At 39.4% G+C, this 16,417-nt stretch overlaps 1 protein-coding gene across 1 annotated transcript in view; it reads left to right on the forward strand.

The window, feature by feature from the left end:
• Positions 1-16,417, forward strand: part of Muc16 (mucin 16, cell surface associated) — a 223,289-nt gene that overhangs the window by 122,303 nt on the left and 84,569 nt on the right. The window contains exons 15-20 of the mRNA XM_075967627.1: positions 683-855; positions 1,501-1,536; positions 11,998-12,122; positions 12,210-12,277; positions 14,366-14,538; positions 15,377-15,412. Coding sequence (XP_075823742.1) covers positions 683-855; positions 1,501-1,536; positions 11,998-12,122; positions 12,210-12,277; positions 14,366-14,538; positions 15,377-15,412 — 611 coding nt within the window. The remainder of the gene's footprint in view (positions 1-682; positions 856-1,500; positions 1,537-11,997; positions 12,123-12,209; positions 12,278-14,365; positions 14,539-15,376; positions 15,413-16,417) is intronic.

The raw sequence follows: 16,417 nt of genomic DNA on the forward strand, positions 1-16,417 counted from the left end.
CACCAAAGAGGGACTAGAATATAGAGGAAGTATATAGTACATGCTTAGAATCTGCCAATGTGAGGTTGGGTTCCTTCTCTAATTTTGTGTGTGTGTGTGTGTGTGTGTGTGTGTGTGTGTGTGTGTGTGTGTGTAAAACATTAAGGCTTTCTAATGTTAGACAGATCCAAAAACAGGCATCTCTTCCCAATAATATAAAAGCTATGATTCCCCTTAGAAATCTCCAGCCCTAGTGTTCCATAGCACCTGAGGTAACTAACTTTAGCCTTCTGAATGCCAGATCTCTAAAGTACAATGTTACGACCATCTCCTCTGAGGCCACTTCTGCTCATTAGAGCTTGGCTCTCAGAACCTCATGTCTGTCCGAACCAGTGACAAGCTCAGTTATCCTATGGATAGCTATCATGTGGATTTCTAACCCCTATCAGTACTACCCTCTTTTTGTCTGTCACACATTTGAAGAGGCTTCCTCTGCAACATACAAAGATGACTGTCCTTGTGATCCTAGCTATTGGTTATAATGTTTATTTTCCCCAAGGCAACTTCCTTGTTAGAATTTCCTAATTATTTTGAGTTAGGAGCTGTAGTTGGGCCTCCTACTACAATGAGCTGTCAGAAAGAGAGAAGAAAGAACAAAGAGTAGGAGGCAGAGCTACCCCAACTATGTTCTATACTTACCCAGGTCTAAGAAAGACAAAATGGCCATCACAGTGGATGCCATCTGCACATATCACCCTGACCCCAAAGGCTACAGATTGGACAGGGAGCAGCTATACTGGGAGCTGAATGGGTTAACTCATGGTGTCACCAGACTGGATCCCTACACCCTGGATAGGGACAGCCTCTACGTTAATGGTAAGCATCTGGATGTGGCTGGAGTTTCTTCTTAGATAGGCAGTATCTACTCTCCAGCTTTGGTCACCCTCCCTGCCCGGCTCTTAATGGCTTAGCCATGTGCTCAATAGGTGCTGGCTCAAACTGGGATCTCATTTGTTCCTCGGTGTGAACTGACCTCATCCTTACCTGATAGTGAGTCTCTGATATGCCTCACTTCATGAATCCCAATCCATTATGTATCCTTAATTCTCTCTGGTACTTGTGTCAGTTACTTTTCTCATTGCAGATGCCTGACAGGGACAACTTAAGTAGAGATAGATTTATTTTGGCTCATAGATTTATAAGGGACAATCCATCATGGAGGGAATTTATGGTTCTTGAAACAGTTCCTCCACAGCAGTGCTAGCTCACAGTGCTGCTTGTTACAGATCAGAAAGCACAGATTCTAAACCAGAACCCAGTGTCGTATGTCTTTAAAAGGCCACCATTGATGATTTATCACCACCAACAAGGTTCCATGTCCCTGAGATTTTGCAGCCTCCCAAAGCTGTGCTACCAGCTTGGGAATGATTGTTTGAGTCCCAGGGACTGTGAATGCAAACCACAGGAGTACATTTCTCTCACTCAACCCTGACCCTCTCTTATCCTCTGTTGTTACTGCAGGTTTCACCCATCAGAGCTCTGCACTTATCAGCAGCAGTGAGTATTCAACAGATGTTCCAGCGACTCCAATCCTACACCAAGCAAAGCAGAAGCTGACCCCTCCTAATGCCTCCATTTGACTGGAGCAAGGGATCTGGGAGGGCAGTTATTGACTTCCTTCTCTGTCCGCACTTCCAAGACAGTCTCAGTTCAAGCTTTGTGTGAAAAAAAATTACATAAATCCTCTCTCTTTTCTGGCATTTCTACTATGAGAGTGCCTTGCTTTTCCACTAATGATGGTTTCTTTTTAGCTCCCGGGACTACTACAACAAACCTGGGAACCTCTGGAGATCATTCCTTCCCCAGAACCACAGGTATGTACCAGTATGTGACACCTATCTTAGAAGGAGCTTGAAAGTGTCAATGTTTCTAATATTAGGTACTGAAAGATGGGATGTCATAGTAAATCCAGCAATTTCATCAACTAACAACCTTTATTGACCACCTAACCTGTGCCAGACACTAGGAAGCATATGGCTAGTCACAAAAAAAGTATGTGCCCTCAGAATTTATAGTTTTATGGCAATTTCGATAGTGTTGATGTTGGTGTTCATAGTTGTCGACTGAGGTTACTGTTCTGCCCACTTCCCACAGTTGTTCAGTCCCAAAGAAATCACACAGAGGTCTAAATCAATTATAAACTGATTGGCCTATTAGCTCAGGCTTCTTATTAACTCTTCTTTTAAAAATATTTATTTATTATGTATACAATATTCTGTCTGTGTGCATGTCTGCAGGCCAGAAGAGGGCACCAGACCTCTTTACAGATGGTTGTGAACCACCATGTGGTTGCCGGAAATTGAACTCAGGACCTTTGGAAGAGCAGGCAGTGCTCTTAACCACTGAGCCATCTCTCCAGCCTTCTTATTAACTCTTATAACTTATATTAGCCCATAATACTTGTCTATGTTAGCCACATAACTTGGTACCTTTCTTGGTGAGGCAGTTACATCTTTCTTGCTCAGTGTCTGGCTTCCTCTCTATCTGGGTGATGACTGCAGACTGACTTTTCCTCTTCCCAGAATTCTCTTGTTCTCTTTGCCCCGCCTCTACTTCCTGCCTGGTCACCCAGCCTATACTTTCTGCCTAGCTACTGGCCAATCGGCGTTTATTTAAAATACAAGTAACAGGGTACAGAGCATTGTCTCACAGCACATAGTGTTAATAGTGATGGTGTTATTCACAGTGTTGATGGCAGTAATCATGCTGATGATGTTAGTAATGATGATGGTGGTCGTGATGGTGGTGGTATTAAAAGTGTTAATATTGTGATAGTAATGATGTGATAATACTAAGCTAGTGCTGATAATGATAATGGTATTTTGATGGTGCTAATGATAGCTACAATGGTGATATTGGTGATGCTGATGATAGGATTGATAATAGTGAAAACAGTGTTGAATGATAGTGATGATAATGATGATGGTATTAGTGGTGGCTGTGTTAATGATGAGGGTGATGATCCTGTTAATGGTGGTGATATTGATGATGATGGTGGTAATGAAGAAGATGGAGTTGGTAGTGATAGTGTTAACAATGGTGGTGGTGGTGAGTCTAATGATGGTGGTGTTAAAGACAGAGATGATGGAGTTGGTAGTGATGGTGTTAATGATTATATTGATGAAGACAGTATGAGTAATAGTGATTGTAGTAGGATGAACATGTTTAGTGATGGTGGTGGTGATAAAAATGATAGTAATGGTGATGATGACAATGATTGTATTGGTGATGTTAATAATGGTGTTAGTGCTGATAGTATTAGTGGTAATGGTGGTTGTAGTTTTGATGAAAACATGGATTATAGTGGTTATATTATTATAATAATGATGTTGATAATGATGTTGATAGCAGTGATGACAATGTTGATTATGTTGATGTGGGATGGTAATGATGAACATGATGGCAATAATAACAGTGACTGCAAAAACAATGGTGGTGAAGATGATGATGAGGATCATGGTGCCAACAAAGCTGAAAGATAATCCCTGGCCTAAATACTGGATGCTATTCATTATTATACTACTAACCTAACTAGTTGTATTTCATATTCTTTTAGAACAAGCTTTATAGGCAATATAGGTATAGAAAGACTTTTATTACTCATTTTATAAAGTCAGCATATATTAGTTATTTAAAACAGTTGGTTTCTCTATGCCATTTTCTTTTCTTCCTTTTCTTTTAATTTAATTTTTTTAAATAACTTTCTCATTTTACATGCCAAATCCAATTTCTACTCCCTCTCCTCATCCCTCTCCCTCCACTTTGCCCTATACTATCCCCCCATTCCAGCCCCCTCCATTCCTCAGAGAGGGTAAGGTTTCCCATGGGGAGTAAAAAAGTCTAGAACATTGCTATGAGGCAGGACCAAGGACTTATTCACTAAATCTAGGATGAGCGAGGGATCACTCCAAAGATAATGGGCTCCAAAAAACGAGAACAAGCAAAATGGATAAATCTTGGGCTCACTGCCAGGGGACCCACAGTCTACATCACCCTTACAACTGTCACCCACATTCAGAGGGCCTAGTTTGGTCCTATGCTGGTTCCCTCCTGTCAGGCTGAAGTTTGTAGGCTACCATTAGCTCAGGTAAGCTTTTTCAGTGGGTATCACCAAATTAAATTAAAAGAGTTGTGACCTTTTTGTTCATATTCTCAATACTCCCAAATACTAGTCTTCATCTAGATTTTGGGAACTCAGTTCAGTGCTCTGCTGTGGGTCTCTGTATTTGTTTCCATTAGTTGCTGATGAAGATTCTATGACGACATTTAAGATAGACCTCAATCTGACTACAGGGCAAGGCCAGTTTGGGCACCTTCTCCACTATTGCTTAGGGTCTTAGCTGGGGTCATCCTTGTGGTTTCCTGGGAATTTCTTTAGTACCAGGTTTCTTGCTAGCCCTGTAATGGCTCCCTCAATCAAAATATCTCCTTGCTCTCCCTCTCTGTCCTTCTCCCATCTCTACCACCCCTTTCCCTCAAGTTCTCCTCCCCCTCACCTTCTCTCCTCCTCTCCTTCTACCTTCCTTTCTCCCCCAATTCCCATGCTTCCAATTTTGTCAGGCGATCTTGCCTATTTCCTCTTCCCAGGGGAATCTATGTATGTTTCTCTCAGAGTTCTCCTTTTTACTTAGCTTCTCTGGGGGCATGGATTATAAGCTCTTTATCCTTTGCTTTACAACTGGTATTCACCTGTGAGTTGGTACATAGCATGCTCATCTTTCTGAGTCTGGGTTACCTCACTCAGGGTGTTTTTTTCTAGTTCTGGCCATTCGCATGCAAATTTCAAGATGTCATGGGGTTTATTTTTGTTTTGCTTTGTTTTTTTTTTTAACCACTGAGTAGTACTCCATTGTTTTGCTTTGTTTTGTTTTCACCATTGTGTAAGTGTACCACATTTTCTTTATCCATTCTTCAGTTGAGGGGCATCTATGTTGTTTCTAGGTTCTGGTCGTCATGAATAGTGCTGCTATGAGCGTAGTTGAACAGAGCATCCTTTGGGTAAATGCCCAAGAGTGATATTGCTAGGTCATGCAGCAGGTTGATTCTCAAATTTCTGAGAAACTGCCATATTGATTTCCAGACTGCTTGTACAAGTTTGCATTTCCACCAGCAATGGAGGAGTGTTCTTATTCTGCATCCTCTCTAACATAAGCTATCATTGATGTCTTTGATCTTAGCCATTCTGACAGGTTTAAAATAGTATCTCAGAGTCATTTTGATTTGCATTTCCCTGATGGCTAAGAAGGTTCAACATATCCTTAAGTTTCTTTCAGTCATTTGAGATTCTTCTGTTGAGAATCTCTGTTTAGATCTGTATACCATTTTAAATTTTATTTTATTTTGTGTTGTTTTTATTGAGCTATATATTTTTCTCTGCCCCTCTCCCATGGTTTCTATGTTCCCAGTTTACTCAGGAGATCTTGTCTCTTTCTACTTTCCATGTAAATTAGATCTATATATGTCTCTTAGAGGGTCCTCTTTGCTGTCTAGGTTCTCTGAGATTATGAATTGTAGGCTGGTTTTCTTTGCTTTATGTCTAAAAGCCACTTATAAGTGAGTACATATGATATTTGTCTGTCTGGGTCTGGGTTACCTCACCCAATATGATGTTTTCTAGATCTATCCATTTGTAAATTTCAAGTTGTCATTATTTTTTACTCCTGAGTACTACTCCATTGTGTAAGTGTACCACAGCATTTTTTTTATTCATTCTTCAGTTGAAGTTCTGGTAGAATTATGTACTGAAACCATCTGACCCTTGGCTTCTTTTGGTTGGGTCACTTCTGATGTCTGTTTCAATTTCTTCAAATATATCTATTTAAATTGTTCACCTTGTCTTGATTTAATTTTGGTATGTGGTACCTATCCAAAATTGTCCATTTCTTTTACATCTTCCTTTTTTTGTTGTTTTTGGAGTACAGGTTTTCATAGTATGACCTAATGATTCTCTGGATTTCCTCAGTGTTTGATGTTATTTCTCTCTTTTCATATCTGATTTTGTTAATTTGAATGTTTTCTCACTGCCTTTTGATTAGTTTGGATAAGAGTCTGTCTATCTTGTTGCTTTTCTCAAAGAACCAGCTCTTTGTTTCATTGATTCTTTGGATTGTTTTCTTTGTTTCTATTTAGCCCTAAATTTGATTATTTCCTGTCATCTACTAATATGAGCTTTCTCCGCTTTTTTTATTTAGGCACTTAGTACTATGAACTTTCCTCTAATCACTGCTTTCATAGTGTCCCATAGATTTGGATATGTTGTGCTTTCATTTTCGTTGAATTGTAGGAAGTCTTTAATTTCTTTATTCTTTCTTGACATAGGGGTGGTTCAAATGAGCACTGTTTAATTTCCGAGAGTTTGTGGGCTTTCTGAGATTAATGTTGTTGATAATTCTAACTTTAAACCATGGTGATATGATAAGATACAGGGGGTTATTCCTATTTTTTGTATCTGTTGAGGTTTGCTTTGTTACTAAATATGTATTCAATTTTAGAGAAGATTCCATGAGGTGTTGAGAAGAAGGGATATTCTTTTGTGTTTCAGTGGAATGTGCTGTAGATGTCTGTTAAATCCATTTGAGTCATGGCATCTGTTAGTTCTCTTACTTCTTTCTTAAATATCTGTCTGGTTGACCTAACCATTGGTTAGAATGGGGTGTTGAAGTCTCCTACTATTAGTGTGCGATTTAAGTTTTAGTAATGTTTCTTTTACATTTGTGGATGATCTTTTATTGGGATATATATGTTCAGGATTGAGACTTCATCTTGATGGATTTTTCAAGTGAGTATAAAATGTCCTTCTCCATATCTTCTGATTGATTTTAGTTTGAAGTCTATTTTGTTAGATATTAGGAGAGTTACACCCCACTTGTTTCTTAGGTCCATTTGATTGGAAAATCTTTTCCCAACCCTTTACTCTGAGGTAATGTCTGTCTTTGAGTTTGAGGTGTGTTTCTTGTGTACAGCAGAAGGATTGATTCTGCTTTCATATCCATTCTCTTAGCCTGTGTCTTTTTATAGGTGAATTTAGTCCATTGATATTGAGAGATATTAAGTAACTGCTAATTCTTGTTAATTTTTGGTGGTAGTGTTTGTGTGTTTCCCTTCTTTATGGTTTGCTGATGCGAGTTTATCTGTTGCCTGTGTTTTTGTGGGTGCAGTTAGCATTCTTAGGTTGGAGTTTTCCTTCTAGTACTTTCTGTAAGGCTGGATTTGTGGAAGGGTATTGTTTAAATCTGGTTTTGTCATGGAGTACCTTGTTTTCTCCATCTATAGCGATTGAAAGCTTTGCCAGGTATAGTAGTCTGGGCTTGCACCTGTGATCTCTTAGTGTCTGCATCATATCTGTCCAGGAGCTTCTAGCTTTCATGGTTTCATAGTTTCCATTGAGAAGTCAGGTGTAATTCTCATAGGTCTGCCTTTATATGTTACTTGACCTTTTTGCTTTGCAGCTCTTCATATTTTTTCTTTATTCTGTATGTTTAGTGTTTTCATTATTATATACAAGGGGACTTTTTTGTCCAATCTGTTTTGTCTTCTGTAAGCTTCTTGTACCTTCATATGCATATCCTTTAGGTTTGAAAAGCTTTCTTCTATGATTTTGTTGAATATATTTTCTGTGCCTTTGAGCTGGAGTTCTCCTTCTTCTACCTGTATTGTTCTTAGGTTTGGTTTTTTTTCATGGTGTCCCAGATTTCCAGAATGTTTTGTGTTGAGAATTTTTTGGATTTAACATTTTTTTTTTGACTGATGAACCTATTTTCTCTATAGTAACTTCAACAATTGAGATTCTCTCTTCTATCTGTTGTATTCTGTTGGTTATGTTTGTATTGGCATTTCCTATTTGTTTAACCAAATTTCCATAGCCAGAATTCCCTCTGTTTGTGTTTTCTTTATTGCTTCTATTTTAGTTTTCAAGTCTTGAACTGTTTGAACTGCTTACTTCACCTGTTTGATTGTTTTTTCTTGATTTTTTTTTTGAGTTTCATTAAGAGATTTATTGATTTCTTCCAATTTTTGATTGTCTTTCTTTTGATTTCTTTAAGGGATTTTTCTCATTTCTTCCTTAAGGGTCTCTATCATCTTATTAAAGTTATATTTAGTATCATTTTATTCTGCTTCCTTTGGTTTAGGATGGCCAGGTCTTCCTGTTATATGACTACTGTGTTCTGATGTTACCATGTTGCTTTTTAGGTTGTTGAATAAATTATTGTATTGAAGCTTAACCATCTCTTCCTCCAATTGGTGCTGGCAGTGTCTTTGCCTCTTGATCCAATCCTTTCAGCTGCCATCTATATCTCAGGGAACTGCTCTTGGTCTGCTCTGTGCAGTTGCTGCCTGTATCTCAGGGTGTCGCTGAGGTCTCTCTTGAACCACTGTCTTGGTTCTCACTGTGCTGTAGCAGCCTGTGATTCAGAGTTCCTTTGAGGTTGCAGGGGATGAGTCCCATTTTTATATGTAAATATCATGTATTTTTCTCATATTCACCTTTCATTGCCTCTTTCATTGCTTCTGCTATCCTTTTCCTCATCTCCTTCCTCTTTCCAATTAGACTTTCTGATTTCATGAATTTTAAATTTTATTTTTAAATCTAGATTTTGCATATAAGATAAAATATGTGGCATTTGTCTTCTTGAATGGCTTGTTTCACTTAACATGATGTTGTACATTTCCACCCTTTTTGTAAATGTCATAATTTCATTCTTCTTTATAATAAGATAATATTCAATTGTGTCTATATATTAGATTTTCTTTCTCAATTCATCTCTTGGAGGTTACAGGGACTAATTTTTTATCTTGGATTTTATGAATAGTTATGGATTAAACATATATGCAGGTATCTCTGTTGTCTGTGACATAGATTCTTTTAGGTAGATCAAGCTTGATTTTGTGAAATAAATCTATCATAAGTTTTTATATTTTCTCTACTTTTGAATAATCTGTTTACTTCAGTTAAATCTGGTATTTAGCAAACATGTTTTACTTTTGGTAACACAATGCATTATATATAGTAAAGCTATAAGAAATAACCTCATTCTCCTAAGAAAAGAAAGAATGAAGTATGTTTCTGAAATACATGGATACATCCCTTCTTACTGAGTCAAATCTTTAGTGATTCTCAGGTTTAATCTATGCAGCTATGTAGCACCTATACCAACCCTTCTTCCACCATAAATATCACCAGTTGATAGCATTCATTCCCATCTGGCGCAAGTCCTTTTCCATGACAGACGTCATCAGTTGATAGTAGCATCTATTCCCACCTATATCAAGCCTTTGTTTGTGGTAGATATCACCACCTGGTAATGTTAGCCATTTCTACCTGTAACAAGCCCTCTTCCTGGTAGAAATTACTAATTGATAGTAGTATCCACTCACTCTATATTTAAAGTAGCTCCAGAATTTTTACCACCCATAAGAGTAACTCAGGAAGTTACTTCTGATCCATTTTTGCTGTTTGGTAATATAGGATTCTCTGACATGTGCGGACTTTTATAGTTTTACTATAAGCTCATCTGGATCATTAGTTGTAACTTCAGCCAGTTCTTTGCTTTCTCTGGTGGATAGCCAAAACAGCATACACTATTTATACTTGATGACTTTGTAATTCCTTACTGCAGTTACTTCTTGCTCAAAATGTCACCGCCTTGGCCTTGGAGCCTGTAAGAACCCATCCTCCACATATCTGAAGTGGTATTGCAATTAAAAGTACTATCTCTAGATTTAGCTGGCTTAAAAATCGGGTTCATTTCAATTCCTAACTCATGGTAAACTCTAAGAATGATAAGTCAGACTGTCCATTGATGTAGAACTGATTACATGACCATTTAACTGGTGCTATTGAATAATAAATATTGAGGAAAGGAATGAGTCTAGATACAAAAGAGATGGAAAATGATATAATGAAAACGTGTAGTCCAGAGTACATTTGATGGCTCTGTTGAGTCCCAGGCCACAGTTTGAGGGAGAGCAGTGAGGAAAACAGTGGAAGCCATTGCCATAGAGTTAGTGAGGTTATAATCTACGGAAATGAAGTAGCTACTAGAATAACACGTCTGAGAGCATCTTAGCCTCCTTCCTTCTTTCACCCTCTGTTTACCCATCAGAATGTTTGGTCTGGGGCATATCACTTTAAGTCCAGTGTTTTCCTCACTCCATCTCCTATCCAGGCCACTACTGCCTCTTACCCTGACAGCAGAAAGCTTTTCCTGGGGTTTCTCTGCTTCTATTTCTCCCTCTGCAATCTGTTTACCATACACAGGAAGGTTTTTAAATGTGTATCCAAAACCTGGGTACAGTACCCCACACCTCAAATCCCAGCACTTGGAAGGCTGAGACAGACAGGAGGATCTGAGTTCAAGGCCACTATGGACTACATAATAAGATTCTGACGCAAGAAAGTTGGTTTATTTAACATATTATATCACAGTATATTACTTTCCTAGATGAAATATTTCTGTGATTTCTCATTGTTGTTACAAGATTAACATTTGCGCCCAGGGAGATGCCCCAGCATTTAAGAACACTGGCGGCTCTTACAGAGCAGATTCAGTTCCCGTCACCCATGTGTCAGTTTCGTACCATCTGTACCGCCAGTCCCAAGGCTCCTGGTGCCCTCTTCTGGCCTCTGCAGGAACTGCATGCCAGTGTTCTACACACATATACATACAAAATTAAAACATGATAAAGCAAAGCAAAACACATTACTTACTACGCATATCTCTTAATGACCATTCCTTCCTTTTTTCCTTACCTCCCTCCCCCTTCTCTCCCTTCTTTCTTTTTAACCCCACTTTATCTCTTCCTCCCTGCTTTCCTTTTTCTTCCTTCCTCTTTCCTCCATTCTTTTTCCTTCTTTGCTATTCCCTTCCTTTTCCCCTTCCACACTTTCTTTCTTCCTCATTTCTTCCCTTCCTCCTGTCCCCCTTTTCTTTCTTTCCGTTCTCACTTTCTCCTTTCCATCATCCTAGCTTCCTGTTACTCTCACCAAGAGATGGCATTGGTAGAACAGTGGTAGAGAGGACCGCAAAGGTGTCACTAATGCTCTCTCTTTCTCCTTCATTCATTATTGCCAGTGAGGTTGTGTTCTCCATGGGTTCCTGATATTCTCTGCTATAACAGTGCTTTGCCCCTTTGTCCTTCAGATCTCTGGAATTGATTCTCTAATATCATCCATCCTTCAGGGTTTGTTCTTGTTGTTGTTGGAGTTCTTTCATAATTAAATATCAGATGTTAATTCTATTCTGCTAACCACAAATATTTGCTATGGTATTTCATGTAGGAAATATATATTTGTTGAACAAAGGAAGGAAATAAAATTGCAGTCAGTGGGGCTAAAATGATAGGTCAGGTGATAAATTGCTTGATTTACAAATCTAAGGATCCAAGTTCTCTTCCCAGAACTCATAAATTCACTTGTAATCTCAGTGCTTCAGAGATTAAAAAAATAGATTCCTGGGGCTCTCTGGGTAACTAGGACAGTTGATTTGGTGAAATGTAGACTAAAGAGACCATATCTGAAAAAGGGTTCAAGGAATGACATCCAAGGATGTTCTTCCCCGCCTCCAGAGATACATACACCCCACCCCCACACCATATACACATAGGCATATACACATACACACATTCCCATTTATATGAACACAGACACAATAAAGAGCTGTCAGATGTAATTTAATTTATGGTCCATGTCTGCTGTGGTTAGGGAGCCAATTGAGCAGCTCGTAAAGGTTGTAGGACACCCACCTCTCTTGCACACGCACACACATATACACACACATGCATACAGAGGAAGTATACACTCCTATTTGAATTTGTTCAAGGACAAATTGAGTGGACTCTTGTGATACAGAGAATAGAGCCTCTCTTTGAAAGGACTGGTGCAGGCTGTAGAAAGGGTAAAACAAGGATCCCATGCAAGCTGAAGACAGATTTTCTTTTCTCTGCTTTTTGGCTTTGCAGCCATGATCCATTCCCTGGTGCCCTTCACTCTCAACTTCACCATCACAAATCTACAATATACACCAGCTATGAAACACTCAGGATCCTTAAAGTTCAACAAAACAGAGAAGGTCCTGCAGTACCTGGTAAGAGTTCTTATATAATAACCTCCCTCTTCTACCTCTTAATCACCCCTGCAGTTTCTTACTCTTTCCTCTCTCCTTCCTCTCCAGCTTGCTGCTGTGTTCAAGAATACCACCGTTGGTCCATTGTACTCTGGGTGCCAACTGATCTCGCTCACGTAAGTTTTAGGTTGTTTGCTTCTCATATACCCCACCTGCCCATCAACGCAGCACTGAGTACCTGGGATGCTATTTCTCTTGAATCTTCCCCCGAGTTCTTAACCTCTGAACTTCTTTCTGGTCCTAACCAAGATGTTGAATATACCCCCAGGGATAATTTCTCAGCAATGTTCAGAATTAATCTTCATTCAAGAAAGTGTGTAAATCCAAACTCTTTGTGGTATGCTCACCTCTCTTTTTAAAGATTTATTTTTATTTGTATGTGTGTGTTTGTGTGTGTGCAGATTCATATGTGTCTACCCATGTGCATGCATGTGCAGCAGTCTGAGAACAACTTATTGGGTTATTACCTTCCTTTTCCCTTGTTTATGAGTTAGTTTCTCTTGTTATTTCTGCCTCTGGGCTGTAAATGCAAACATTCGGCTGATTCTCCTGTCTATGTCTTCCATCTCTTGATGTTAGTGCTCATGACAGCTGCAAACAACTATACCCAGGTTTAAAACTTCCATTCTTAGGGTTATGCTACCCACACTCTTCCAGTGAGTTATCTCATTGCTTTCCATGTTCATTTCCTAACCCATCTTAGAACTGTTCAAGGGGGCTGAAGAGTTCTGTGCTCACAGCTAAAACAAAAAGGAACTATGAAATCAAACAGCTAAGTTATTTGCTGAACCACCTGTTTGTTTTTTAGGCTTATTCTGAGATGGTGGATTAAAGGTTGTAGGAGGCTGGCACAAATTAAGCATTTCTAACTCGAAAATGCTCACAGCTCCAGAAAACTGCATGTGCATGTGTATGTCTGTGTGTGTGTGTGTGATATGAGAGTGTATTGCTATACCTGCTTGTCTGGGTGTGTTTAGCCCAAGGTTGACATGGGATGTCTTTAATTGTTTCTCTACCTTCTATTTTTGTGACAATTTCTCAGTAAACCGGAAACTCACCCTTCCATCTGAACTGGCTGACCAATGAGATGCAGGGATCACTCCCTCAGCTCTGGGATTAGAGATATGTACTGCTATGCCCAGACATTTTGTGGCCACTGGGATTTGAACTTGGGTCTTCGTGTTTGTGGAACAAGTGCTCTTCCTCACTGAGCCACGTCTTTAACCCTAGAATTTCTAGCATGTCAAGTTGATATTCATTTTTTTGAATATTAGAGAAATTTAAACTTCATATTAAAGATACAAAAATGGTAATATATGTGTATATAAATATATATATATATTCCAAAAGCTGAAATGCTCTCATATCTGAAAAAAATGTCATCCTAAGCATTTCAAAGAAGAGATACTCAACTTGAATGTGCATGAATAAAATCCTGCCATCTCTAGTCCCATTTTGCCTTCTTTGTCCAGTGATTATTCATAAATTGGAGATTTCTTTTGCTTTGTAAGAATGCTAATTTCATCTCTGTAGTGTGTGTGCATGTGTGTGTTCATGCATGAATGGTTGTATACATATCTGTGTGTACATGCATGTGGAGCCGGAGGTCAGCCTCAGTGATTATCCCTCAGGTCTCACCGCCTTGTTTTTCATTTGTTTGGTTGGTTTTTGAGGTCTCTCCTTATCTTGGAACTTTTCAATATGGCTAAGTTGACTGACCAGTGAGCCCTAGAGATCTATCTTTCACATCCCGAGCATCAGACTTACATGTGTATACCAACAGGGTCAGCTTTTTACCATGGGCTCTCCAACAGCACTCGGGTGCTAGTGTTTACAGGGCAAGCCGTTACTGACAGCGCCATCTGCCCAGCCCTCTTGTGTCATTTTCTGACATCATTATTCTTTTTTGTTCAGAAAAAAAAATTTATTTTTATTCATATGTAAGTGTGTGTCTATGTGTGAGCATGCACACATGCATGTGGGTGCTTCTGGAGTCCAGAAGAAGACATCATATAGCCTGGAGTTGCAGGCACAGGGCTTATGAGCTGCCCAACAGACATGCTGGAAACAAAATTCAGGTCCTCTGCGAGAATGGCAAGCATCATTAGCTTATTGAGCCATATCTCCAGCTCTCAGACAATCTTACAAGCCTCCTCCTCATCCACTTTGAATTTATTCTCATCCCTATATCTCTATGAGCCCAGACCTGAAAAGGATGGATCAGCCACTGGAGTGAACATGATCTGTACCTATCGATCTGAGCCCACGGGCATGGGGCTGGACCCAAAGCAGCTGTACTGGGAGCTGAGCCGTGAGACCCATGGCATTACCCAGATGGACTTCATAACCCTAGACAAGAACAGCCTTTATGTCAATGGTGAGTGTGTGAGCAGCTGCAGGTATCTTCCCCAGGGAGTTCGTTGTACATTCTAGGCGTTCTAGAGCAGAGAGAGAGAGAGACAGAGAGAGAGAGAGAGAGAGAGAGACAGAGAGAGACAGAGAGAGACAGAGAGAGAGAGAGAGACAGAGAGACATAGAGACAGAGAGGAAGGGAAGACAGAGAGAGGGAGAGAAAAGAAGGAGAGCAAAGAAAGGAAAGGAAGATGGAAACATAGGGAAAGAGAAACAATAGCTTTTTTGGAAATATAGGAGAGACTAGATACCAAAGTAGCAGGGGGTGGATATGAGGTGAATTGCAGACAACCTGATAAAGAATTTCTTTGCTCTAATTATGTTTTCTAGATTTTTGTCTACAGAGTCTGTGTGTGTGTGTGTGTGTGTGTGTGTGTGTGTTGCTGGGGTTCAAACGCTGGGCTTTATGTATGCTGGACAAGTGCTCTACTATTGACCTCTGATTTTTAGCACTAGCCCCCAGAATTTGCATTTTGAGAGCAGTGGGTAAATATGATTTAAAAATAAATCCAAATTAGGTCAGGCAACACATACCTGTTCTCCAGGTACTTGTATATGATGATACACACCTGTGATCTCAGCCACTTAAGAGAGCTATAAGCATGAAGATCATGAGTTCATGATCTATCTGGGCTATAATGTGAAACTCTGTCTTAATCAAGTAGAAGTCTAGGGATCTAAATAAGTGGTAGATCAATTCCCTAGCATGTTCAAGGCCTTAGATGCTATCCCATTGATTCCAGGTTTTTGCAACTTTTTCATTACTTATTCCTTGAATATTGACTTTATTTTTCTTTATACAGGTTATAACCATTGGCTCCTGACCTCAAACACTAGCAGTAAGTACTCTGAACCCACATATCATGTCACCTTTTTTCTACCCCCTATCCCACATCCCTAGAAAGGGAAGGAGCCCAAACAGCTCCTCATCTGCAATCTTTATCCCCTGACTCAGAAAAGATACTCTCAGAACAGATTCAGACAGTGAAAATGATTTTACGATATTTTGAGGAGCCCTTACCTAGAGAAAAGCATTTTCTCTTTGACATTTTAATTTTCATCTAATTGCTATGGCTTCCACTAGTATCCTGGAAAAAAGTACAACTCCTGTCTTGGGCTCCTCAGGTATGAGCTTCTGCTTTTGATACCTTTCTACAGGGTGGGTGAAATGGCTCAGTTGGTGAAGTGCCTACTATACAAGCACAAGGACCTGAGTTCAATTCCCACCATCCACAAAAAAAGCTGGGCATGGTAATATGTACTTGGAATCTTAGCACTGGGGAGACATAGGAAAATGTGATACCTACAAACCTCTCATGTCCTGTGACAGTGGGACACTAGGAAAGCCCCGAGGCTTCATTCATTCATTCTTTCATGCATGCAGCAAGTATTAAAGTATTAAGAACTTACTGTATTAAATGCCCTGATGATGATGTGACATAAACAAAATAGTATGGACTCTAAACTATCTACGGTGAACAGAGAGCAGGGCAGACAGAGAAGAAAAACAGAATTATACGGATAAGTGCTCCATTAAAATAGATGGCCCAAGGGTGAGGCCTGTGGGCACCTGGATGAGTTTCTCTCTGCTTATGCTTCTAATGACTTCAGTCAGCAGAGATAAGGGTCTTGAACGGTGACATATTGAATTAAAGAACTGGGAATGAGAATTTAAAAAGACAAGAAATAAGAAGACGAAAAAATTAACTGGAACCAGGAAGTTTTGCATAACCTGATGACTTATGCCGAATAAGTTCATTAAGAAGTCGGTATCATATATACACTTTTCAAGAGGGAAATGTCCCAGGTCAGCAGATAGCTAAGTCAGCTGGTGGTGGGAAAGA

The sequence above is a fragment of the Microtus pennsylvanicus genome, chromosome 3 (assembly GCF_037038515.1).
Source record: "Microtus pennsylvanicus isolate mMicPen1 chromosome 3, mMicPen1.hap1, whole genome shotgun sequence".
In the NCBI taxonomy this organism is placed as follows: Eukaryota; Metazoa; Chordata; class Mammalia; order Rodentia; family Cricetidae; genus Microtus; species Microtus pennsylvanicus.